Below are 24,060 nucleotides of genomic sequence, written 5' to 3' on the forward strand. Positions count from 1 at the left end.
CAGAGTTGAAAAAAATCCTTTATATTAGATCCGTGCCCCACACACTAGTGAAAAATAATGCTCCTACAAAAAAAAAGACTTTTCCCCACAATATTCATAAATAAAATAACTTCAAGTACTCTGACTCAGGTACAAAGAAACTGCTGTACATGGCACCAGTAGACCATGACACAGCAAGATTCAAACACAGTGGTTATTACAAACGCCCTGTGTCCTTGGGTCTGTGGCAAAGCAAGAGAACATCTGTTATGAAAGGTACTGTGCATCACAATGGATTCTATACTGACGATAGGATGATAATGTCAGAATTCGAGGCCCACCAGAGTTGACATTTTGTATACTGGTGTATACACACACACACCTTTTTGAAGGAATGCTAAACCAAAAGATTGAAATAATATCCTCCACACACATTTGAGAGGGCAGGCATTACCCAGAGTGAAGGGACCACAGTGTTTGCAGAGGATATACATTACAGGTAATATACATGTATTTATCACTTTAGACTGAAATGAAACACCACAATCAAAGGCATAAACAATATCGGATTTCTTGTAACAATACTGTATGTACACATATTACAAACAATACTTCATATTAACATGAATGAACAGTATATACAGATGTCATTGCTGCCTCACTGTCCGTGTGAAGTTAGCAAGCAATGTAAAGATACATTGAAATGCAGTGTTACAGTAATACCGTCAGGAATCTTGTGGTTCCCCGGCGGCACAGAGCAGTGTAAACAATTCATTTTTTTCTCTTGGCTTTTGTTTTATGTCAACAAAAACAACATTCCGTGAGATTTTTGTTCAAGCAGTTTTGTTTTTGTCTTCCTCGTCTTAGAAAACGGAACCATTTTCACTCATAAATAATTGACTAAATTAAATACATTCACTTGAATATTAATGATAAAAATAAAAATAAACTATAAGTACAGTTAGTTGGAACGTTTTTGTTCCCAGTTACAGCTCTGATGTGGTTTCTTCTAGGAAATGGTATTGCACTTTAAAAACACCCACCACTTTTGTGTGAATCCCTTTGGGTGCATTTCTCTGCTCTTAAAAAAAACGGCATTCTACTGTACATCACTGAAGTGAATGTGTAGAATTACAAGTTCCCTGGTTGCTGACGGAGAGACTTTACACCAATCCAGCTGCTCTGCTTGTGGTTACTGCTGGTCCCATACAGTATAGTGAGGATAAAGTAGTACAAACTAGCCTAGTTGGTTTGTTTTAACAGCTCATTCCATCTATTCTCAAAAAACCTCCTCATGTTGTGTCCGGCTCGTCCAATGTCCGAATTGTCTTCATTAAACTTTTCGCAGTTATCAAAAACCAAGTTAACGTCGATTATAAACGTCTCGAGGTTCAAGTACCTGTAAATTGAGACAAATAAACATTTAATTATGACATTTATGAGACAGAATCATATAGGTATCAGACAATACTGTATGCAGATCATTTTTCATACTAATATTGTATGGTACACATACTGGCTGTTGACGAGCTTCTCTCGGATTGTGTAGAAATCCATGGGTTTCCTGATGACTTTCTTGTAGCCAGGGACAGATTTGGGGTTGACAGGGTTAAGGAAGGGCCAGGCATCCTGGTGACCCTCCAGCTCAACCAGTAGCACCCTATGGAGAAAAAGGAGTCAACAAATCAATGAACCTCAGATTAACTACAGTCGGGCATGGCAATGCATCACACACTACAGCAGCTAGTGTATGTTAGCCTGAGCACTAGCCTGTTTATGATTCCATGGCAACTGGGCCCGGGACGTTACCAGTATCACGATACTCGTGAGCATCGTGGCAAGGAAACAAAACAGGAAGCGGTTTAACTTCTTTAGGAAAACAGCCCTACTGTTGGAAACAAACATCATTATGTCACATTTATTTTCCAAGCTATAACACAATATTTTATATACAGCAGGTTTTAAAAAGGACCAAAGACTTAGGTCTGCGTCTGGTTTTCATTTTTGCCATGGGAAATAAAATATTGCGATACTGGTATCGTCACAGCCCTAACGCCAACTCCCTGTCACTCATTGACATGCCAAACATGTTTAACTTGACAATGACAGCAATGGAGTCAGCAAGTGCACAAACAGATCTGGGACCAGTGTAAGTCACTTACTGGGTCAATATAGTATTACACTAATGGTGCAACCTCAGTCATACTGTTACCTGCACAACGTCAGATCCTTTTCATTGTCTCTGGCTGATGTGGCCGTCTTCGCCTTCTTCACACAGACGGGAGTACTGTCCTGCTTGGACTGCTTGGTGGCTGGGCTCCCCTCTCCTGGGCTCTTCCTCTTTTTGGTCTCTTTACTCACTTTTTTTGGCGTGCTGCTGCTGGTGCTGGCAGCATCGTCCTCAGAGACCTCTCCGCTGGCTACAGACGACGGTTTCCTGTTCTGTTTTACCTCGGTGGTTCTCTTCCCTCCTCGCACGGCTGCCCCCGCTCGGCTCTGCTGCTGCTTCTTACTCTTGGGGGATTGACCGCTTGCCTGAATGACATAAAATATGCATTTCGCATTTAGCGAGGATCACACTTGTCATCGTGGAATTTAATGAATATGAGGGGGCGGTGAGATACCCAATGGGTTGGACCATACTTTACACGTCAATCATTTAGAAAAATGTTTTACATCAACTGGAAATCAAATGATCATTGTAAAGACAGTGGAAGAATCAAATGCATTATTATTTAAATATTGAAAAGGTGTGGGCGACAGAAAAACAGAATAGCGCAATTTGGAAGCCATATGGCATAGTCTTACAAGTACTGGAAATAGATGCAGTGGGAACATGTGGGTCTGGGCAGATGTGATGTCATTATTTGTGTGTCTGTTTTCGGTATATGTTTATACAGTGAGCGCCAGAAGTATTGAGACAGTGACACATTATTTGCTGTTTTGGCTCTGTACTCCAGCACTTTGAATTTGAAATGATACAATGACTATGAGGTTAAAGTGCAGACTGTCTTTAATTTGTTTTGGTTGTGTTTCAGATTATTTTGTGCCCAATAGAAATGAATGGTAAATAATGTATTGTGTCATTTTGGAGTCACTTTTATTGTAAATAAGAATATAATATGTTTCTGAACACTTCTACATTCAATTTTGTTTTACAATAAAAGGGACTCCAAAATGACACAATACATTATTTACCATTCATTTCTATTGGGCACAAAATAATCTGAAACACAACCGAAAACAAACAGCAAATGCACCCAACAAGTTTGTAGAGTCACAAGCATGCGGTCGGGAATACTTTCCGAATGCACCGTACTTCAAATAAACTCTATCCGAGAACACGTACCACTTTCATGATGGATCTCTCCCAGGCAATGGACTTCTGGAGCTGCTGGATGCAGAGAGACAGTTGGGCGGCGCTGCAGACCTCGCCCATGGCCTTGCGCCATACCTTCATGCCCGGGGCCAGTTCCTCTTCCCCCCTGAGAAGATGGAGACAGACAACGTGATCAGAGAACCAGCCACTCACAACATCCCATAAAACAATCAGAAACATTAACCAAGCCCACTGCCAACAGCAGTGCACAGAAAGCCACGAGAGTGGAAGAGTATTTTGGTCACAGCAGACATGGTTAAGAGATACTGTATAATACTCCACAGACCTGGTGACTGACATGCTTCATAGTACTGTAGGGATGGGCATTTGGCATTATTTCACAATTCAAATAATATCATGACATTTGTTCAAATATCCAGGTAGTCTAAAAAATAATATATATATATATATATATATATACATACACACACATGCTCTTAACTCTTGACCAATCAAAATGAAGCAACTGTGCATGGCAGAGGTAAACAGCAGACCGGCTGCTTTTCTCCAGTCGTTATCCACTTAAGCAAGTTGGCAGGTAGCCAAGTGGTTCAGAGCATTGGGCCAGTAACCGAAAGGTCGCTGGTTCGAATCCCCGAGCAGACTAGGTGAAAAGCTGTCATTTTGCCCTTGAGCAAGGCACTTAACCCTAATTGCTCATGTAAGTCGGTTTGGATACGAGCATCTGCTAAATGACCAGTCTGGTTTTCACCATTATAGAATTGATTCTGTTGCAAAAAAGTTTTCTGGTGAGTGTTTTCCATTGATTTGTGTCAGGTCTTGTGGAAACTTAGGTGTGCGCCTATAATTGCTATTTGAAGTGGGGAAAACAGCATATCGATGTGAAATCAAATTTTATTTGTCACATGCGCCGAATACAACAGGTATTTCACCTTACAGTGAAATGCTTACTTATAAGCCCTTATCCAACAATGCAGTTAAGAAAAATACGTGCCAAGTAAAAAATTAAAAATTAATGAACAAATAATTAAAGAGCAGCAGTAAAATAACAATAGCGAGGCTATATACAGGGGGTACCGGTACAGAGTCAATGTGCGGGGGCACCGGTTAGTCGAGGTAATTGAAGTAATATGTACATGTAGGTAGAGTTAAAGTGACTATGCATAAATAATAAACAGAATGGCAGCAGCATATAAGGGGGTGGCAATGCAAATAGTCTGGGTAGCCACTTTATTAGCTGTTCAAGAGTCTTATGGCTTGAGGGTAGAAGCTGTTGAGAAGCCTTTTGGACTTAGACTTGGCGCTCCGGGTACCGCTTGCCATGCGGTAGCAGAGACAACCGTCTATGACTAGGGTGGCTGGAGTCTTTGGCAATTTTAGGGCCTTCCTCTGACACCGCCTGGTATAGAGATCCTGGATGGCAGGAAGCATGGCTCCAGTGATGTACTGCACCGAACACACTACCCTCTGTAGTGCCTTGTGGTCGGAGGCCGAGCAGTTGACATTCCAGGCTGGGATGCAACCAGTCAAGATGCTCTCGATAGTGCAGCTGTAGAACCTTTTGAGGATCTGAGGACCCATGTCAAATCTTTTCAGTCTCCTGAGGGGGAATAGGTTTTGTCGTGCCCTCTACACGACTGTCTTGGTGTGCTTGGACCATGTTAGTTTGTTGGTGATATGGACACTAAGGAACTTGAAGCTCTCCTGCTTCACTACAGCCCTGTCGATGAGAATGGGGGTGTGCTCTGTCCTTTTCCTGTAGTCCACAATCATCTCCTTTGTCTTGATCACGTTGAGGGAGTGGTTGTTGTACTGGCACCACACAGCCAGTACTCTGACCTCTTCCCTATAGGCCGTCTCATCGTTGTTGGCGATCAGGCAACCACTGTTGTGTCATCAGCAAACTTAATGATGGTGTTGGAGTCGTGCCTGGCTATGCAGTCTTGAGTGAACAGGTAGTACAGGAGGAGACTGAGCACGCACCTCTGAGGGGCCCCCGTGTTGAGGATCAGCCCGGCGGATGTGTTGTTATCTACCCTTACCACCTGGGGGCGGCCCGTCAGGAAGTCCAGGATCCAGGTGCAGAGGGAGGTGTTTCGTCCCAGGCTTCTTAGCTTAGTGATGAGCTTTGAGGGCACTATGGTGTTGAACACTGAGCTGTAGTCAATGAATAGTATTCTCACATAAGTATTCCTTTTGTCCAGGTGGGAAAGGGCAGTGTGGAGTGCAAAAGAGATTGCATCATCTGTGGATCTGTTGGGGCGGTATGCAAATTGGAGTGGGTCTAAGGTTTCTGGGGTAATGGTGTTGATGTGGGCCATGACCAGCCTTTCAAAGCAGTTCATGGCTACAGACGTGAGTGCTACGGGTCGGTAGTCATTTAGGCAGGTTACCTTAGTGTTCTTGGGCACAGAGACTATGGTGGTCTGCTTGAAATATGTTGGTATTAAAGACTCAGACAGGGAGAGGTTGAAAATGTCAGTGAAGACCCTTGCCAGTTGGTCAGCGCATGCTCGGAGTACACGTCCTGGTAATCCATCTGGCCTGCAGCCGTGAATGTTGACCTGTTTAAAAGGTCTGACTCACATCGGCTACGGAGAGCATGACCACACAGTCATCCGGAACAGCTGATGCTCTCATGCATGTTTCAGTGTTGCTTGCCTCGAAGTGAGCATAGAAGTAATTTAGCTCGTCTGGTAGGCTCGAGTCATTGGGCTCGCGGCTGTTCTTACCTTTATAGTCTAATAGTTTGCAAGCCCTGCCACATCCAACGAGCGCCGGAGCAGGTGTAGTACGATTCGATCTTAGTCCTGTATTGATGCTTTGCCTGTTTGATGGTTCATCGGAGGGCATCGTGGGATTTCTTATAAGCTTCCGGGTTAGAGTCCCGCTCCTTGAACGCGGCAGCTCTACCCTTTTAGCTCAGTGCGGATGTTGCCTGTAATCCATGGCTTCTGGTTGGTGTATGTACGTACAGTCACTGTGGGGATGACGTCATTGATGCACTTATTGATAAAGCCAGTGACTGATGTGGTAAACTCCTCAATGCCATCGGAAGAATCCTGTAACATATTCCAGTCTGTGCTAGCAAAACAGTCCTGTAGCTTAGCATCTGCTTCATCTGACCACTTTTTTATTGACCGAGTCACTGATGCTTCCTGTTTTAGTTTTTGCTTGTAAGCAGGAATCAGGAGGATATAATTATGGTCAGATTTGCCAAATGGAGGGCGGGGGAGAGCCTTGTATGCATCTCTGTGTGTGGAGTAAAAGTAGCCTAGAGTTGTTTTTCCTCTGGTTGCACGTGACATGCTGGTAGAAATGAGTTCAAACAGATTTAAGTTTCCCTGCCTTAAAGTCCCCAGGCAACTAGGAGCATCGCCTATGGATGAGCATTTTCCTGTTTGCTTATGGCCATATACAGCTCATTGATTGCAGTCTTATTGCAAGCATTGGTTTGTGGTGGTAAATAGACAGCTACGAAGAATATAGATGACATAAGATATTACAGTTTTTACTGTCCCGTTGGTAGGATATACGTGGTTGTAGTTCGTCTATTTTATAATCCAATGATTGTACGTTGGCTAATAGGACCGGTGGTAAAGTTAAATTACCCACTCACCGCCGGATCCTTACAAGGCACCCCGACCTTAGTCCTCGATATCTCAGTCTCTTTCCCCTGCAAATGACGGGGATGAGGGCCTTGTCGGGTGTCCCTCTCGTCCGACTCGTTAAAGAAAAAAAATCGTCTTTCAATACGAGGTGAGTAATCGCTGTCCTGATTTCTACAAGCTCTTTCTAGAATCTCAGGTCAGACTGTAGGGCTAAATGCGCAGCCGTAGCTCAACATATAGTTATAAAAACTACATGCAAAAGCCTTTCAAATGTCATGGTGTACATGCATCCTTGTCGGTAACAATGTCACTCATAGATACATTCAGGCTGCCGTGGTCAATGAGTTGACATAGAACCACGGTTACCAGTGTGATGCAGCATGCAGAGACAGATGTCCAAAGAGACAGATGCAACCACTTACATTAAGGGACTTAACAAACGAAGAAAAACCACAACGCACACAGCAGCAAAAAGAGAGGAGGGAGAGAGAAACAGACAACTGAAATTGGCCCCAGTGAAGTACAGGAAAGCCCAAAGAAGTGTTCAAATGGGAATCTGGATGACCCTACCCTTCACAATCAACACTACTAGATGGTGTGGGAGCAGGGACAGTGAATGTGCCCAGCACATTATCCAGTTTGACCTGAATGGTGGTACTTAAGGGGCTCTTCAGGTACCTTCGCTCGATGTTCCTCTCCAGCTCGGCTAGCCGTGTTACAGCTATATCTAGGGGGTTGTTGACGCGCCGCACCAGGCTGCAGCCGCCGTTGGCCGCCTCCTCCCCTGCAAGCTGCTCCTCTCCTGCTAGAAGCAGCTTAGTGAAGGGCTTGTGTTCATGGTAGACCAGGTCCTCTCTCTCTGACTGGGGCTCCGGATACATCCAACCCTGGGAGGAAATAGGAAGACACAAACAGTCGTTTGTGTGTGCATGCGGAAGGAACACTTTATTCAGCGTCGTCTTTCTCCACTGCAGATAGATTCCTTCTCCACTACATACCACATGGATACAGTGCTATAAAAGGATGTACTGTACCTTAACCTGCAGGCTGGCCGAAGTGACCTTCCTCTCCAGCTCCTCCACCTGTTGCAGAACAGCGATGTCCATCTCCATGGCCTGCTCCTCCACACACCAGCTCTCCACTGTCTCCTCGCTCACCCCGTTCTCTTCCAGCTTGGACTCGTCTATCACCGCCGCTGAAGCGAGAGTGGGAGGGAGGGGAAAAAAAGAGAGAAAGAGACAGGGATAAACTCAGGACCTCCCAAAAACACATTGTTTTCTAAAGCCAAGTTTACTACAGTTATTGTATCTTAGTATGTACTGTGAAGTTTGGGAAGGATATTTTCTAATATAAGGACGCTGTGTTTCCCCTGCCATTTGTATTGGGGTGGCGGGCTCCCCTGCCTAGCTCTGTAGAGATGAGCCATTGTAACCTCATGCATGCAGACAATCTTCAGTTTAGAATATATTTGGCATCGAAGTTACAGAATTCAAAGCTGTAAGACAGCCTCATTCAATCGCGCCAACATGCTGTAAGTGATTATGAACCTAAGGAATGGTGGTAAAGACCATGTTAGCTCTGAATGATGCATCCACTCTCTCCCTGCAGTGGGTTGACATTTCAGTGTCATTTTAAAACCGAGGTCATGCATGCTACCACATTATTAAAGGTCAGATTTAAAGAGTCACAAGATACTTTGGACATCTATAAGGACTCACTTGAAATGGCACTCTATTCCCTTTATAGTGCACTACTGTATTACCCTATTCCCTATGGGCCCTGGTCAAAAGTAGTGCACTTTATAAGGAATAGTGTGTAATTTGAGAATTGTATATGTGTTAACTATCTAAACCACTCACCATCTCTGTTCTTGGCACAGGCCTGTGCAATGTACTCCATGTGTTTCTGGATCTGTTTCTGCAGGGCCCTCTCTCTGATACCTCTGCAGTGCAAGCCCTTGACCAAGCTCCTCAACTCCTCCATGTCTGCCACTCTCCACCAGCCTGACAGCATCTCTACAACACACACACCTAAGTTATTTAGACTTCTGTAAATAAAATCCATGACAACACATAATGAAAAGATGGAAATTCTCAGCAGCCACTTAACAGTCCTCCACAGTGCTGTGTCATCTCCCATCTTTCCTATCAGCGGGTGGCAGTGTGCCATGCTTACCCTCTGGAATGGGCAGCGGGTCGGGGTAGTCCTGGGTCTTGGCCACCTCCACCACGGGGGACGGGGCAGAGGGGGGCTTCTCTCCAGGGGGCAATGCCAGGAAGGGGTTGCCGTTACCCTCCACATGGTGGTAGGCAGCGGCCAGCGTGGAGGGGGGCAGTGGACTGGCAGAGAAGGGCAGGGTGGGGATCATCATGCCACCGGGCCATCCACAGAATGGCAGACCTATCATATGGACGCCAGACTTCACCTGCTTGGAGGAGTTCATGAACCAGAGAAATGCACAGGCAGTGGTGAGGAGTGTGAATGTTATGTAGCAGAACTTGGTTCACTGACAACTAGCACAAATGGCGTCTAGAAATAAAGCTATGATAAAAGGAAGACAGCTAAAGAATAACAATCAGACATGAACATAAGGGGGTGGTTTCCTAGAGACAGATTACGCCTAGTCCAGGATGGATTCACGTGTGTCCGGGAAATCAGCTTCAGTATAGCACTTATGGGACAACATCAAAAGCCTGCCTGGTATGCCGGTCAGTAGCAATATGCTTACACCATATTCAGAGACGGAGATATGGTGCAGGGGCCTTACCTGGAGAGCTGAAAAAGGGAAGTTATTGATCCCAGTGGTGAGATTGCTGGGGCTGGCTGAGGTGGAGGCTAGGGGATTAGAAGACAGGGAGGAGGGGGACTTGGGCCTGGTGGTTGAGGAGGAATAGGGGGAGGAGGCCGGGGGGGTGGTGGTGGAGCTGGTGGTGACGGACGACTCGTCACACGGGGAGCGGGGAAGCAGGCTGAACCAGTGGCAGTTCTTCTCCGTCAGCACCCTGAAGAGCTGGTCATTGGGCTGGAGCTGCTGGGGGCTGGAGGACATCTTCCCTGGGCCGCTGCTGAGGTAGGGCGGGCTGAGGAGGGCTGTGGAAGGCTCCGCTTTCACCTCTGGACACAGCGGAGAGGGAGATGCAGAGGGGTTGCTGGGTAGTGTAGTCTGAATGGTGGGGCGGATAGGGGAGGATACTGTGGTGGGGACTTTGGCTAGACTACAGCTCAGACTGTGAGGGTGGTTGTCTGAGTCCGGGGACATCTTGGCCACCTCCAGGAGTTTGCTGAGTTTGGAGAAGGAGCCGGGCTTCTGGAGGAAGAGGTTGAGGGTGTGCTTGTCTGGTGTGGCGGTGTGCTTGTCACGGCTACCCTCCAGGGTGGACGCCCCTAGCCTCCCCTCCACCTCCTGCGGCCTCCTTTCCACCTCATCCTTCACCTGGACCAGCTCTGTGCTCCTCAGTCTCTCTCTCTCCTTTCCCAGCTCCTCTGCTCCTGGAAAAGATAACAATATTATTAACCACATTGTTCTAGAAAGCGAATTACCCAAACTCACGTGTAATATAAAGACCTTACCGATCTAAAGCCATGTCACTAGGAGAAGAAGCTGAATTGGGTTATCCAAATGAACTATATTATCCCAATAGTGAGTTGATAAAGTAGCAACAAGTGTAGTGCCCGTATGTCATGTCAGTGTTTTAAGTCTCACCTTCGCCACTCTCCATACCCTCCACAAAGACGCCCCCACACTGCGGCAGCACCCAATAACGCCGCTTGTAGCGGTCCTGGCCGAACATCATGGAGCGCAACGAGTGGGACGACTCAAACAGCTTCCGTCTGATCTGACTCTGTTGCTAGAGAGAGAAAACACAAATGGTATCAAGGCCGAGGTCTTTTCTGCCCGGAAACTGACCCTCATAAAACAAAATTAAAGACTCCCTTTGATCCCATTGGGTATCAACCTTGGTTAATTTGTCAATCTGTTTCTCCAGCTCCTCTACACTGGATGTCTGGTCCCCATCATCCTGGATGGGAAAGATCACATTCATTTGACACCAGAGGAGAGGCTGACATTTACAATAGACAAACAATGACTGAGGTTGTGTCCCAAATGGCATCCTATTCACGGTGTAGTGCAGTGAATAGGGTGCCACTTGGGACAACTCCATTGTCATTTGGTTCAGTGGATAGATCATGTGGAAAGGTGACAATTTCCTCACTGACCTCATCCTCACAGGTTTCCACTTTCTTCCCCTTCTTCCCTCTCTCCTCCTCCTCCTCCTCCTCGTCGTCGTCTTCATCCCCCTGATCCTCGCTGTCCTCGTCATCATCCTCGTCCTCCTCGCTGTCCCCTCCTTTCCTCTTGCGTTTCTGTCCGGGGGTGGGTGTACCCAGGGACTGGGTCTCCTCTCCCCCCACACTGCAGTCCCTCTTCCCAGTCTTCTTGGCGTAGCTGGTCCTCAGCCTGGAACAAGACAACCAGCAGGAGGATAAGAGTGGCAAATGTTTTCCTAAGCTTTAGTATCATACCATATAAAAACCTTTAAAAAGCCTAAACAATCAAATCAAATTCACATTTATTTGAAGTATAACTTCAAACAAGTCTGTCACAATACAAAAGGAATAGAGGGACAACAGCAAATTCTGTTCTGATATCCATCATTTTTCACTGGACACCCATTTGGTAATACAGGTCTATTAATGTATGTCACGCAGTCTTCTCCTGAGTGATCCTTGAGATGACTCGGGTGCTCACTTGCGAAGCGTGCCCTCGATGACCCACTTGTCCCGTCGCAGGTTGGTCATGTGATCGATGTTCTTGTCGATCTCGCTGCAAAGAAGCACGAAGCACCAATTTTAGATAGGTCGGCTTTGTTAAACAATGATAAAAAAGGTGAATTAAGGCTTTAGTGGCACAATTTTCCTTGAGCAACAGGATTATATTTACAAGCATTGCCAGTTGTGTCACCTAATCTACCTCAGGTACAGGCAGTGACTTGAAAAGGGTTTCAGGTTTGATGCAACCCAATGAAACGCTCTATGACAACACAACTCTTGATATTCCAGGTAGAACATCAAAAAAATGCAAGTCCTAATGAATAAAACAGTACTATGTCCTGCAAAACCCGCTTCATGCTCAAAGATGAGTCAGCTAAAATAATCTGTGCTCAGAATAACGTTGGGCTCTATTCAATCCACATTGCGTGATTGAAATTTAAAAGGCAAAGTTTCCCGCGTTAGCGGAGACTGCATTTCTTTTTTTTCTTTTTATTTTCTTCTTTTTTTAAAAATGTTATCCCATTTTCTCCCCAATTTTCGTGGTACCCAATCGCTAGTAATTACCATCTTGTCTCATCGCTACAACTCCCGTACGGGCTCGGGAGAGACGAAGGTCGAAAGCCATGCGTCCTCCGAAGCACAACCCAACCAAGCCGCACTGCTTCTTAACACAGCGCGCCTCCAACCCGGAAGCCAGCCGCACCAATGTGTCGGAGGAAACACCGTGAACCTGGCCCCCTTGGTTAGGGCGCACTGCGCCCGGCCCGCCACAGGAGTCGCTGGAGCGCGATGAGACAAGGATATCCCTACCGGCCAAACCCTCCCTAACCCAGACGACGCTATGCCAATTGTGCGTCGCCCCACGGACCTCCCGGTCGCGGCCGGCTGCGACAGAGCCTGGGCGCGAACCCAGAGACTCTGGTGGCGCAGCTAGCACTGCGATGCAGTGCCCTAGACCACTGCGCCACCCGGGAGGCCCTGGAGACTGCATTTCGAGGTAAATATATCGGCTCAGTCGGAAATGACCTTTACTTTTCTATAGCGGAATCTGTAACGCTTTAGCTTTACAGGTTGAATAGAGCCCCTTAATCATTTTTTGATTGGACACTGAACAACTTCAAATATCAACAAAGTAGTTTCCCACATGCAAGCCTAAAGCACTTACCTTGACATCATTTGTCTAAATAACAGACCGTATCAGTGTTGTGATCTAGATCGCAGACCAGACTGCTGTGGCTAAGAGTTCAGTGTCCTCTCTTACCTGACCACACTCTTACTGCAGGACAGCTCGTTGACCAGGAAGGCCAGGATCGAGGCCTTCTGTGTGGCTGTGTGGGCCTGGAAAGCCTTGGTCTTCAGACTGGCCGTGACCTCCCCCAGGTCAGTCTGCAGCTCCGTCCCTCCACAGTGAGCCTCCATGTAGACCCGCAGCACCTCCGACACGTTATCCCGGTTGATGCCCACATTACTCAGGTGGTCCCCCAGGGCCGTCTTGGTCTGGCGGGGCGGAGAGGGACATATATCGGTAAACACTTTATTTGAAGGGTCCCAAGTAGATGGTTTGTAGAGGTTCAATAACTGTCAACGACGCTTCAACTAACTGTCTACTAGCCCTCGCCCTCATTCTAGACCTAACCCTAACCTTAGCAAGCAGTTGCCTATCAACAAACTGTTTGTTGATCGTATAACCATCTATACGCGACTGTCCAAATGAAATGTGACCCATATATTCTTTCAAAGATATTTTCAAATTCTACTGACATGTTTGCAAAATATATGTAGAGGGATACAGGAGAGAAAGTGAGTGGTGGAACGGGGGATCGAACCGCTGCCTTTAGGGGCATAATGTAGTCCAGCCTACGGCACAGACGAGGACAGTTAGAGGGGACTACATTCTTCTCTTTTCAGGGATACATTTTCCCTCGACGTCGACTGAGGCTCCATAATAGGCGACAGTCATCTGGGTTCCTTGAAGGAATAATGGAAAGCCACATGAAAGCGTGACTAAGCCCTTTAGATTAGCATGGAGAGAAAATACTGATGAATTAGGAAAAATGTGGGGGTATAACTGTGGAAGCTGTATTAAGAGCTATAAACACTGATACCCACCAAAAACAGATAAGCCCATTCATTTAGCCTCGCAGAGCCAGAGACATTGATAACGCCCCACTTGTGTGTTCTGATTACAGTAGGGGAATCTCGTCTTTAGCGCTGCAATGCAGCCCTCTAAGCTGTGGACAGTGCGTATAGTACAGTCTATGAAGGCAGATCAGAATATATTGTATGACTGCTGATAGTATGGGTGTGTGAGCATTTGGGAAAGTGCTAATATACGTGGCTGTTCAAGAATTCATCAGATTGTACGTACGCCTTTTAGTATTTATGAATGTGTGATGAGTGTGAATGCGTGTGTTTAGTTCTCAAGAGTAAAGTCCCTCACTCGGTGTCCTGGTGGCAGTCCGGGGTCACACACCACAGCAGAGAGCATGCGCACCAGCAGGTCCTGGACCTGTCCCATGCTGTCTCCCAGGTTGAGCAGGCCCTCCTGCAGCACGCTCAGGTTGGGTATGTGGGCGTCCACGTCGAAGCCCAGCACCTTCCCAAAGCTCCGCAGGAACTGCATCACCATCAGGCAGTCAGAGAAGCTGCTTCCTGGTAGAACCAGGCCGGGAATACGGGATAACTCTGGGAGAGGCTGGGAACGGAGAGAGGACACATTCAGTTACATTCAGTCATGTAATTACAGTTGTGTGCTGTGCACTTGTTATAATGTCAAGGTTCCTAACGCAGTGTAAGAGCAAAATCTAGAGAGATAGCTTCTCTAGCTGCAGATTCAAGTAGGGCAAACAGAGCTTGACCCCGTATGGAGTGAGGTTCAGTGAGAGCCGTATGGAGACGGGGTTGATGTGTGATCTATGAACTTGTTTTCCAGGGGCTCAATTCCCTGTCTGGTGGAAATCATGAGAAAGCAGCTCTCAGAAATCCCCTGGTCAGTGTTGTGTCAGGGGCAGCCACTTGATGGCACTACTAAAACGTGTACCTGTGTTAACTTCACTTTCATGCATTCCAATATGGAGGATGTTATCACTATACAAATAAAAGACCCGCTGTCATTCAAAAACACTATCGTCATATTGATTAAAATAGGTAATAGGCAAAGAAACTGATTAAAAGCGATTAAATGTGGCCAGTATTGACACATTTCTTGGTTTGAGATAGTCTAATGGCAATGCGGCCCACGTCTCCTTTTCAGTTGGAGAACTAATCTATGACCGATGGCACACTCATAGCCATAGAAGGCTCATATCCCTCCCTTTAGAATTTCCACTAGTAGCTCCTATGAATAGTATACCTTGTGATCTGCTAAGCACATGTCTTCATTTGGCTTCTTCAGCTCCTTGGCAATTTCCAGTTCCAGTCTTCTAAGCTCCAATTTCCGCTCCTTGTTTAACCGTTTCTCATCCTTCTTCTCCTGCTTTACGCGCTCCCGCTCCTAAGGTCCAAATTACAGACCAAGTTAACAGTGCATGCTATCGGCACCGTTGCAGACAATCGTGTTAAGGATTATGTCATTACAATTCAGGCCAACACTAGGCCTTCCTTGCTTATAAATTGCTGCACTTTCACCGAAAACTGCTTGGGTCCCGATTCCCTCTTTCATTCACACTCCATATAGTTTTACAAAAAGAGGGGGAGGAAGAACTGAGGAGAGGAGGCAATAGCCAGAAGCCTGCTGTAACAGTTTCAAGGAGAAGTGGTCGAGTTGTGAATCACGCACCTCTGTTTTCTTACGGGCGTCCATGGCCTTCGTCAGCATCATGTGCTGCCTCCGCCTCTCCCTCTCCTGACAGAGCACACAACCACAGCTCAACACAGACCAGGCCACTTCATATTAGACGTCAAACACAACAGCTTACTATGACACGTATAGTAGGACAAACAAACAGAAGTCTGGCCATCGTTGTGAACATTATAGCGGAAGTTCAGAGGTTAATAAAATGATGACAACCAACAATCTAAAAAAGGGCAAAGCAACAGGTATGAGGGCAGTGTCAACACAAAGTGTAAGCTTGAAGTTAGAGTCGGCTTGAATGCGTCTACATACTGGCAATAGGCAAACTGAAGTGCTACTTGTACAACTGCATCTAAGAATTAAACAGACGTCGTCATACTATGCTGTGTTAGAAAGTTACTCTAAAAGCTGCTACAGTCTTTCATTCTTTATTCGCTGGTGAAAAGCAAAGCAAAATATCTTATATCAGAATGCAAGTAATATTATGCTACAGAAAGCAAGTTACCTCTCACAAATACATTCATGGATTCAATTGGAGATTGAGGCCTTGTAGTAAGGAATTTATCTTAGGCGTGTACTGAGCACTCCTATATTCAGTATGGCATGGGTTTAAAGCAATGCCATCATTGCCTGTCTTTGGCCTATTGTAACTTATGTTAAGTAGGTTTGGGTACAACAACAGAAATCAAATCTCAAATATGGAACAAGAAACACGGCAACGAAACGATGAATGAACATTTCTCCTTGAGGTTGGTGATTTAAACTGATGTCAACAAGCAGGAGAAAAGCCGGCGATGGACGGGTCTGATTTGTCAGGTGGTAAAATGGACAAGTGCAGCATACTCTACATTGACTTTTAACACCTGGATGTCAAGCACTTCCATTTACTCGACAACAAAACAAGGCAATGGAGGTCTTTAGGACCATGATAGTCTGCATTGCTCCCCTTAAATGGAATCTGAAAGAGTCAAGAAGTTCTTGACTATTTTGTCTTGTACAAGAACAAATAGAACAAGACGTGCGTGCGCAATGCACTTTGCTCGTAAGCCATGCAGAAGAATGTAGTATGACGGCAGCCAGAGCTACACTTTATGAATTGCTATGACAACCATATCACAACCAATATCACGATGCGGTGTTAGATGTGCAAAAATAAACATACCCATACCATATCTAGTCTATGCCTCTCCAACTCCTGGGAGAAAGAGTTGGCAAAGTATTACGGAACAGAAATCACAGGCTCATAAAAACTAAGTTCATATAAGACCCCCCCCCCCCCCCCCAAGAAAGGTGACAAGCTAGGGTCATCAAAACTGAAATTAACAAAGCGACATAAAGATTTGGACAGGGAATTGTCAAGTACTTATATCAAAAAGAACCCTTCTTCCAAAAAGATTCCAGTAGAATTGAAAGTGAAAATGGGCTTTGGGCATCATGTGGTGCAGGAGAGCGATACCTACCTGGTGTTTCAAAATGACTGCTTGTTGCCTCCTCATCTCCTTCTCCTTTAAGGGAAAAAAGATAAAACAACATTACAATCCAAAAACACCCCTCATTTCCATCATCTAAAAAAAGCAGCCAACACAAACGGATAAGGTTTCTCTACTTCATTCCACAGGAAGTTCAAATCCCTCACTAATCTGATTGACAGACAGGCAAAGAGCCCGGCCATGTTGGAACTAATGTGAAATGGAAATGCCATAGTTGTTTTTTTGTGTGTTTTTTTTTTTTTTTTAGATGTGCAGGAGACAGACAGAATGCAATGTCCTTTATGACACTGATTAACATGGAAAAGGTCTGCTCTGGGTGGCAAGGAGATTTTCCTAAACACGGAGAAGCAGTCCCTTGGAGCAATGAGCATTGCTTTACATTCACCTAAATGAGGCAATGATGTGCAAGGAGGAGATTGGGAATCGACACGAGAGGGGTTGTATGACTTGAGGCAACAGTGGGAGGTGGAGTGGGCCACAAATTAATGGTTGATTCTTTTAACAGGACATCTAAACTAACCTTGATTCGTTTCTCAGCCTCCATTATTTTGGCATTTGCCGCTTCTTCCTTCTTTTTCCTTTTAGTCTGTGCGTGCAAAACAGGTCTACAGGTCATGCAACAGAACAACCTTCAGAGATTCAACACTTCATTCAACAGCACATGTACAGTACTACATGCCGGTAGCCAGTACAGAAATACACAGACAAATCCATTTATGCTTGTGTAAGATTAGGCTTTTATCACTAGTTCCTACTTGAAGCAAATAATGAATTTGTCATGTGGGAGGGCTAACATTGTTTGATTAACTAAAATCAAGACAATTTTCACAAATAAACATGCAGGGAAAAATACATATTTTGGTTCTAGTGACTACACTAACACTAAACACACAATGAAATAGCCATATGTGCAACATAGAACTGTTCAATTTAGAGCAGAGAGAGTATAATATTGAATGAGACTAGTCCCACTTGCAACAGGGACTTACTGGCAATGTCAAGCGTGAAATATTGCAATCTTGTGCAGTGAGATAATTATTTCCTCACATTAACACTAAAAAGACAAACTAGTTGTAGTTCTTACAAAATACCAGTAGCCAGTCGGAATAAATTAAGACACATTTCAATATCTAATTACAAGCGTAGAGGAATCCTGTTAAGAGCAGCTTGCCAACCATGTCAACTGAAATTTGATTTAGTAAAGCTAAAACACTTCGGAGCTTCTATTAGCGCTGTGCATGGAAAATAGCTGTTTCATCTCCTTGTGCTAAACTGTTAGCGACTATTGTCTGAGAGATGGTATTTTGTGTCGAATCCCATCACGGTCTGAGGAGATTTGAATATTCAATGGCACTTTGTGAAAAACCAATTAAGCATTAGTCACTTGTAGTCAGGAGACGAAACCGAAAAAGTGCAACCACATAATTTAGAAATAGCCATTGGTTGATTTATAAAAAATCCTACCAACAGCAAAAAAGGAAGTGTTTCGGAATATTTCTGCAATAACTCACCTCGAGAATCTGCTGCGCTCTGAGCTCCTTCTCCATTTGAATTTGCTGAATGCGCTTGATCTTCTCCTAGTAAAAGGATGGGGGGGGGGGTGTCAAATGAATTCAATCTACAGTCATGCATGTTAGAACAGGGGGCCTGTATACGTAGTTCTAATGGAGATTAAGGTTGCAAAAATGTATGAATTTTCAATAAATTGCCTGGTATTCCAGAAATCCTGGTTGAATCCTCCAACTGGGATTTGGGGAAAGCCAGAGAATTTATTGAAAGTTCACAGAATTTTGCAACCATAATGAAGATTAACCGAGTGTAGCATCTTGAAGGTTAGAGTCTTCCCTTTAGAGAATATTTCAAAGCAATTAATTCTGCTTGGGATCTTTTCACCTTGGAGGCATCAGAACAAAAACACAACTTGTGAACAGATGCATCCGAGTGGTGAGCTTTTGGACATGACATGGCAATGCTCGTACTGTAGGCAAATCCATACCTGCTGCTTTACAATCTTCACTTGCTCCTTCTGTTTCCGCTTCTCCTCAGCAGCCATGATTGCTGAGAGAGAGAAAAAGACAGAGAGCGAGCAAGAAAGACCGAAAGAAAGAGAAACAGAAAGAAAGAAGGACAAAGAGAAACGGACAGAGAGAAAGAAAGTAAACATTGAGATTAGGGTTGTACTGTGTGGGTTGTACTGGACTAACTGTGCTATGGTGGTGAACAGGATGGCATTGTCACAAGAACAGCTTTCACAGAACACTAGCTTACTATACCTTGTTGTTTCCTTGCCTCCTTGGCTGCTAGTGCCATGGCCTGCTTTTCAAGTTTCCTCATCATTTTAATCTGGGCTGCTTGTCGAGCTATCTCTGCAACAAGAGGAGAGATTTTTAGAGTTCATAGTCCTATCGGTTACAGCAGCTTTAAAAAGATACACTATACAGTGCATTCGGGAAAGTATTCAGACCTTTTTCCACATTTTGTTACATTACAGCCTTATTTTAAAATGCATTAAATGAAAATGTTCCTTAATCTACACACAATAACCCATAATGACAAACTGAAAATAGCTTTTCAGAAATGTTGTCAAATTTATACAAATCAAAAAATACCTTATTTACATACGTATTCAGACATTTTGCTATGAGACTTGAAATGCATCCTGTCCACCTGTGGTAAATTCAATTGATTGGACATGATTTGGAAAGGCACACACCTGTCTATATAAGGTCCCACAGTTGACAGTGCATGTCAGAGCAGAAACCAAGCCATGAGCACGAAGGAAATGTCCATAGAGCTCCGAGCCAAGATTGTGTTGAGGCACAGATCTGGATAAGGGTACCAAAAACTTTCTGCAGCATTGAAGGTCCCCAAGAACACAATGGCCTCCATCATTCTTAAATGGAAGAAGTTTGGAACCACCAAGACTCTTCCTAAAGCTGGCTGCCCGGCCAAACTGAGCAATTGGAGGAGAAGGGCCTTGGTCAGGGAGGTTACCAAGGCGATGGTCACGCTGACAGACCTCTAGAGTTCCTCTGTGGAGATGGGAGAACCTTCCAGAAGGACAACCACTCCACCAATCAGGCCTTTATGGATATAGAATAACTATCTTCAAAGGAATGACTCGGGACATCGGTTGTGAGATGAAAGCTTATTTTTAGTAATAATACTTGTACACGTTACATTTTACCAACTTTATATTGTACAAAACATTAAAACAAAGTTCTAGCGAAAGCCAGGAAAATCACTTGTAGATAACTGGCAAGTTCTCGTTTTTTTCTTCCCTGTCACAAGGCATTCTGGTACTTGCAGTCAATAGCGTAATCGAATACAACAGATATGTACAGTGGGACGAAAAAGTATGTGAACCCTTTAGAATTATCTGGATTTCTGAATAAATTGGTCATAAAATTTGATCTGATCCTCTAAGTCACAACACTAGACAGTCTGCTTAAATCAATAACACAAACAATTATCATTTTTCATGTCTTTATTGAACACACCGTGTAAACATTCACAGTGCAGGTTGGAAAAAGTATGTGAACCCTTGGATTTAAAAACAGCTTAACCCTCCATTGGCAGCAATAACCTCAATCAAACGTTTTCTGTAGTTGCAGATCAGACCTGCACAACAGTCAGGAGGAATATTGGACCATTCCTCTTTCCAAAACTGTTTCTGTTAGACAATATTCTTGGAATGTCTGGTGTGAACTGCTCGAGGTCATGCCACAGCATCTCAATCGGGTTGAGGTCAGGACTCTGACTGGGCCACTCCAGAAGGCGTATTTTCTTCTGTTGAAGCCATTCTGTTGTTGATTTACTTCTGTCTTTTGGGTTGTTGTCTGGTTGCATCACCTAACTTCTGTTGAGCTTCAATTGGCAGACAGATAGCCTTACATTCTCCTGCAAAATGTCTCGATAAACTTGGGAATTCATTTTTCCATCGATGATAGCAAGCTGTCTAGGCCCTGAGGCAGCAAAGCAGCCCCAAACCATGATGCTCCCTCTACCATTGTTTACAGTTGGGATGAGGTTGAGGTTTTGATGTTGCTGTGCTGTGCCTTTTTTTCTCCACACATAGAGTCGTGTGTGCCTTCCAAACGACTCAACTTTAGTTTCATCTGTCCAGAATATTTCTCCATTTATAGACAATTTGTCTTACCGTGGACTGACTTTTAGAGATACTTTTGTAACTCTTTCCAGCTGTATGCAAGGCAACAATTCTTAAATCTCAGGTCTTCTGAGATCTCTTTTGTTCGAGGCATGGTTTACATCAGGCAATGCTTTTTGTGAATAGCACACTCAAATTTTGTGATTTTTTTTTTTTTTTTTTTTTTTTAATGGGGCAGGGCAGCTCTAACCAAAATCTCCAATCTTGTCTCATTGATTTGACTCCGGGTTAGCTGACTCCTGACTCCAATTAGCTTTTGGAGAAGTCATTAGCCTAGGGGTTCACATACTTTTCCCAACCTACACTGTGAATGTTTAAATGATGTACTCAATATAGACAAGAAAAATACAATAATTTGTGTTTTATTAGTTTAGAGTTTTATAGAGTTTTTCTATTGTTGTGACTTAGATGAAGATCAGATCAAATTTTATGTCAAATTTATGCAGAAATCCAGGTAATTCCAAAGGATTCACATAATTTTTCTGGCCAATGTACATAGAATTCATGTGATGGAGATTGAGAACTAATACAATTACTCTTACATATGTAAATAACTGTAAAAGAAAATATCTTTAGACACAGCTCCATAAATTAACTGTAAACATTAACTCTGTAACCCATTAAAGTTACAACATCCTGCCCCCGATGAACAGCTGTGTTCATCTAAATCTCTAAGCAGTATGTCAACTGAATAGGTCTTCTCAACAAAGTCCCTGAGGCAGTACGAACTGAACATGACCTGACTAGGCCATTTCAGCATGGAAACAGTTCCTCAATCTTCCCTAGTTTCCAGGTTTGTCTGGGTGTGTTATCTTCTCCGACGAGTGCAACGTCACCCACTTTCAGGGGGTGGGCTGTGGTGTCACAAATCAAATCAAATGTATTTATATAGCCCTTCTTACATCAGCTGATATCTCAAAGTGCTGTACAGAAACCCAGCCTAAAACCCCAAACAGCAAGCAATGCAGGTGTAGAACCACTGAGTAACTAACGTTAATGTTTATCAAATTATAGCTACGGATGCATATTTTGGGGGATGTTATGTTACGAGCAAAGACACTTAGCTAGCTATAGTATAATTGTGTTGTCACCAATGAAGCTAACAAGCTAGCAAAACTAGGACACTGCCACTTTCAAGCAGGAACGTTGCACTTACGTTTAATTTCACGAGATCTCTCTTTGAAAAGCCGTCACAAAACGGTGGCTAACTGGTTGACACATCCACTAAACATAAATAAACATTTGTGGGTCTTACTCAGGGGTGTGCAGACTTTAGATCCAGGAAGTAGTATCTTCGCTTGCTGGTCCCAAGTCTCTGCCTGTACTTCCATCTGCATGTCATTTCCTCCAGGGTGCCGAATGTCAGCCGGAAATGGCTTGGGCGGCAAAGAGGTTTGTCTTTTACCCACCAGGAAGTGTGCTGGTATCGGGGGTTCTGGGTCATCCACATCATTGTGGACGAAGGTCAGAGGTCTAGAATTTAGGATAGCTTCAACCTCTGTCAGGACTGTGCACATCTCTTCAAAAGTTGAGCAAAGCTCTCCCAAGAATGTTTCTCGGGCATGTCTTCACTGACCTGACAAGTCTTTTCCGAAATCGCCCCACCATGCTGCTTGCTTGGCGATGAACCTCCAGGCGATGCCCCTTTCTGAGTTGGGGCACTTTGATTGCCTTCCACAACTCTTTCAAGTCCTGATCAGCGCTCTTGAATGCTTTTGCATTGTCCAAATAGATTACCTTGCATAATCTTCTCCTAGAGATGAATCTTTTCAGAGCTAACAGGAATATCTTGGTTGACTAATATGAGACCAGTTCCAAATTAACTGCTCTGGATACACCACAAGTGAACAGTGCAATATATGACTTCACAGAACCATTTTCTTTCACGTAGAGCGGCTCTGCAAAATCCACACCTGTAACTTTGAATGGTGGGGATTCAGTTATTCTGTCTTTTGGTAAAGGTGCAGTGCAGTGACCTGCTGTTCAGCCCTTGCCTTGAATCTCTTGCAGACTATACATCTTGCCACTGTGCTCTTGACTAGCTGCCTAGCACGCAAGATCCAGTATCGCTCGCTGATTTGTCCCAGTGTCTCTTACTCAAGAATGCATCATCCTCTCATGATAGTACTGTATAAACATTTGAGTATCTGTGCTTGTTAGGCAGAACCCATGGGTGCTGCTCTCTGAATGTGAAGTTGGACTGTTGCAGTCTTCCTCCTACACTGAGTAGTTCCGTGTTCGTCCAGGGACGGTTTCAGTTCTCTGATTTTACAGTCATTGTTTAGGCTTTTTCCTGCCTTCAGTAATTTCTCCTGACTGAAACTCTATTGTTCTGTTACCTTGATCCAGACTCGAACAGTTCGTCAGCAGTCAGTTCACCTTGCATCTTTATATTTGTACGAGCATTGGCTATGAATCTCTTTATCCAGGCTGTACCTTTCAAGTTCCAACACGGGTTCAGTGATGTCTGTGCTGTTTGCTGTGAGCTGTACAGTGACCAGGCGACTGGACTTGTGTTCTTTATTCACCTCTTCTGGAACCTTGTTGTCATCAGTCTCCTCTGACTGATTAGGTGATGTCAGAATGATGGGTCCGTTCCACCATAGCTGGCTCTGTGTCAAGTTTTGAACAGTTTGTCCTCTTGTAGGGAGGTTGGCTGGATTAGTTTTCCCTTCTATATGTCACGATGACTCGGGATCGGTCAAGGACTGGAGCTCTGTCACTCTGTTTGCAACAAACTGTTTCCATTTCTGAGCTGAGCTGCAAATCCAATGCAGCACGATCATCAAGTCTGTCCACATTTTTTTTCAGTGTGGTCATCAGGTTGTTTGCTAGTCTCGCTCCAAGCACAGCTCCCATGAGCTCCAGGCGTGGCAGCGTCATTTTCTTGAGTGGGGCTACCCTGG

At 44.5% G+C, this 24,060-nt stretch overlaps 1 protein-coding gene across 1 annotated transcript in view; it reads right to left on the reverse strand.

Moving 5' to 3' along the window:
* Positions 1-24,060, reverse strand: part of LOC120057759 (bromodomain adjacent to zinc finger domain protein 2B-like) — a 47,841-nt gene continuing 23,781 nt past the window's right edge. The window contains exons 13-35 of the mRNA XM_039006233.1: positions 19,260-19,352; positions 18,983-19,044; positions 18,498-18,563; positions 17,507-17,572; positions 16,957-17,001; positions 16,665-16,691; positions 15,482-15,547; positions 15,056-15,196; positions 14,144-14,398; positions 12,965-13,200; positions 11,681-11,755; positions 11,149-11,389; positions 10,887-10,949; positions 10,634-10,778; positions 9,698-10,419; positions 9,106-9,355; positions 8,790-8,945; positions 7,965-8,125; positions 7,609-7,817; positions 3,329-3,464; positions 2,192-2,514; positions 1,496-1,639; positions 1-1,378 (exon numbers count right to left, since the gene is read on the reverse strand). Of these exons, the coding sequence (XP_038862161.1) occupies positions 1,222-1,378; positions 1,496-1,639; positions 2,192-2,514; positions 3,329-3,464; positions 7,609-7,817; positions 7,965-8,125; positions 8,790-8,945; positions 9,106-9,355; positions 9,698-10,419; positions 10,634-10,778; positions 10,887-10,949; positions 11,149-11,389; positions 11,681-11,755; positions 12,965-13,200; positions 14,144-14,398; positions 15,056-15,196; positions 15,482-15,547; positions 16,665-16,691; positions 16,957-17,001; positions 17,507-17,572; positions 18,498-18,563; positions 18,983-19,044; positions 19,260-19,352 (3,839 nt within the window). The 3' untranslated portion in view covers positions 1-1,221. The remainder of the gene's footprint in view (positions 1,379-1,495; positions 1,640-2,191; positions 2,515-3,328; positions 3,465-7,608; positions 7,818-7,964; positions 8,126-8,789; positions 8,946-9,105; positions 9,356-9,697; positions 10,420-10,633; positions 10,779-10,886; positions 10,950-11,148; positions 11,390-11,680; positions 11,756-12,964; positions 13,201-14,143; positions 14,399-15,055; positions 15,197-15,481; positions 15,548-16,664; positions 16,692-16,956; positions 17,002-17,506; positions 17,573-18,497; positions 18,564-18,982; positions 19,045-19,259; positions 19,353-24,060) is intronic.

This window comes from Salvelinus namaycush, chromosome 13, assembly GCF_016432855.1.
Source record: "Salvelinus namaycush isolate Seneca chromosome 13, SaNama_1.0, whole genome shotgun sequence".
Classification (NCBI taxonomy): Eukaryota; Metazoa; Chordata; class Actinopteri; order Salmoniformes; family Salmonidae; genus Salvelinus; species Salvelinus namaycush.